General features: G+C 44.7%; 1 protein-coding gene across 1 annotated transcript in view; it reads right to left on the bottom strand.

Annotated features, from left to right (window-relative positions):
* Positions 1-155, bottom strand: part of ZCCHC3 (zinc finger, CCHC domain containing 3) — a 2,979-nt gene extending 2,824 nt beyond the window's left edge. The window contains exon 1 of the mRNA XM_011979879.1: positions 60-155. Within this exon, the coding sequence (XP_011835269.1) occupies positions 60-155 (96 nt within the window). The remainder of the gene's footprint in view (positions 1-59) is intronic.
* Positions 156-832: the final 677 nt, after the last annotated feature.

The following is an 832-nucleotide window of genomic DNA, read 5'->3' as shown; positions in this document are numbered from 1 at the left end:
GCCGGCTCTGCACCCCCTGGTAACTGCTGAGCCTCTCTTCCGCCAGCGCTCGCTCCAACCTCACCTCCGTCCGCAGAGGGATGGGGCGCCCGGAGGCGTCCCTTTCCCCAGCGCGGGTTTGGCAGCCTCCGGCCTCGCTCTCGAGGATTTGGCATTTCGCAAGCGGTGCTCGATGATTTCATGCAAGCAGCTTTGCTAACGGCCCACAGCCCACAGGCGGGACGAATTCAGAAACATCTCCCCCATTTTGTTGTTTTCTTTGTACTTTTTCTGTTAAAAAAGCAAAAACAATAGCAAAATTAAAACTTAGCTTTCCTTTTCCCCAGAACTGACTGCAATGCATTATTTTTTTCCCACGTCGGATTATGCACATTTTCAAGCAGAAAAGTTGAAAGTTTTACAGTGAACATTTTACCATTAACTTTTTATCATTAAAATTTTACTCTGTTTTATCACACTACACCTCGATCCATTCATCGGTCTTTCTTTTTGATACATTTCCAAGTAAGTCATATTGCATTATTTTTACTTTTTTGAAAAGACCTCCGTCGTACTTAGGATGAAGTATGAGTGCTTCTTACGTTCCCGGTACTGTGTTAAGCACACTTCAGACTTTATTACATGGAATCTTCCAAAAACGATGCCGTAATTATGCCCATTTTACAGATAAGGAGGCAGGAATTAAGTCACTTGGCGGAGTTAATAGGCAGCCCCACGTATAGGTAGCTTATATTTCTTTAACCACTATTTCTGACGCTGTGGATCAAGGACTGTGCATCAGACTCTAGGAAACCTTGTCAACAGGCAGATTCCCTTCACCCCAACTCCTGGT

This window comes from Mandrillus leucophaeus, unplaced genomic scaffold (genome assembly GCF_000951045.1).
Source record: "Mandrillus leucophaeus isolate KB7577 unplaced genomic scaffold, Mleu.le_1.0 Scaffold206, whole genome shotgun sequence".
NCBI lineage: Eukaryota > Metazoa > Chordata > Mammalia > Primates > Cercopithecidae > Mandrillus > Mandrillus leucophaeus.
The sequence above is the reverse complement of the archived record's forward strand: the minus strand, read 5'-3'. Positions and strand labels throughout refer to the sequence as shown.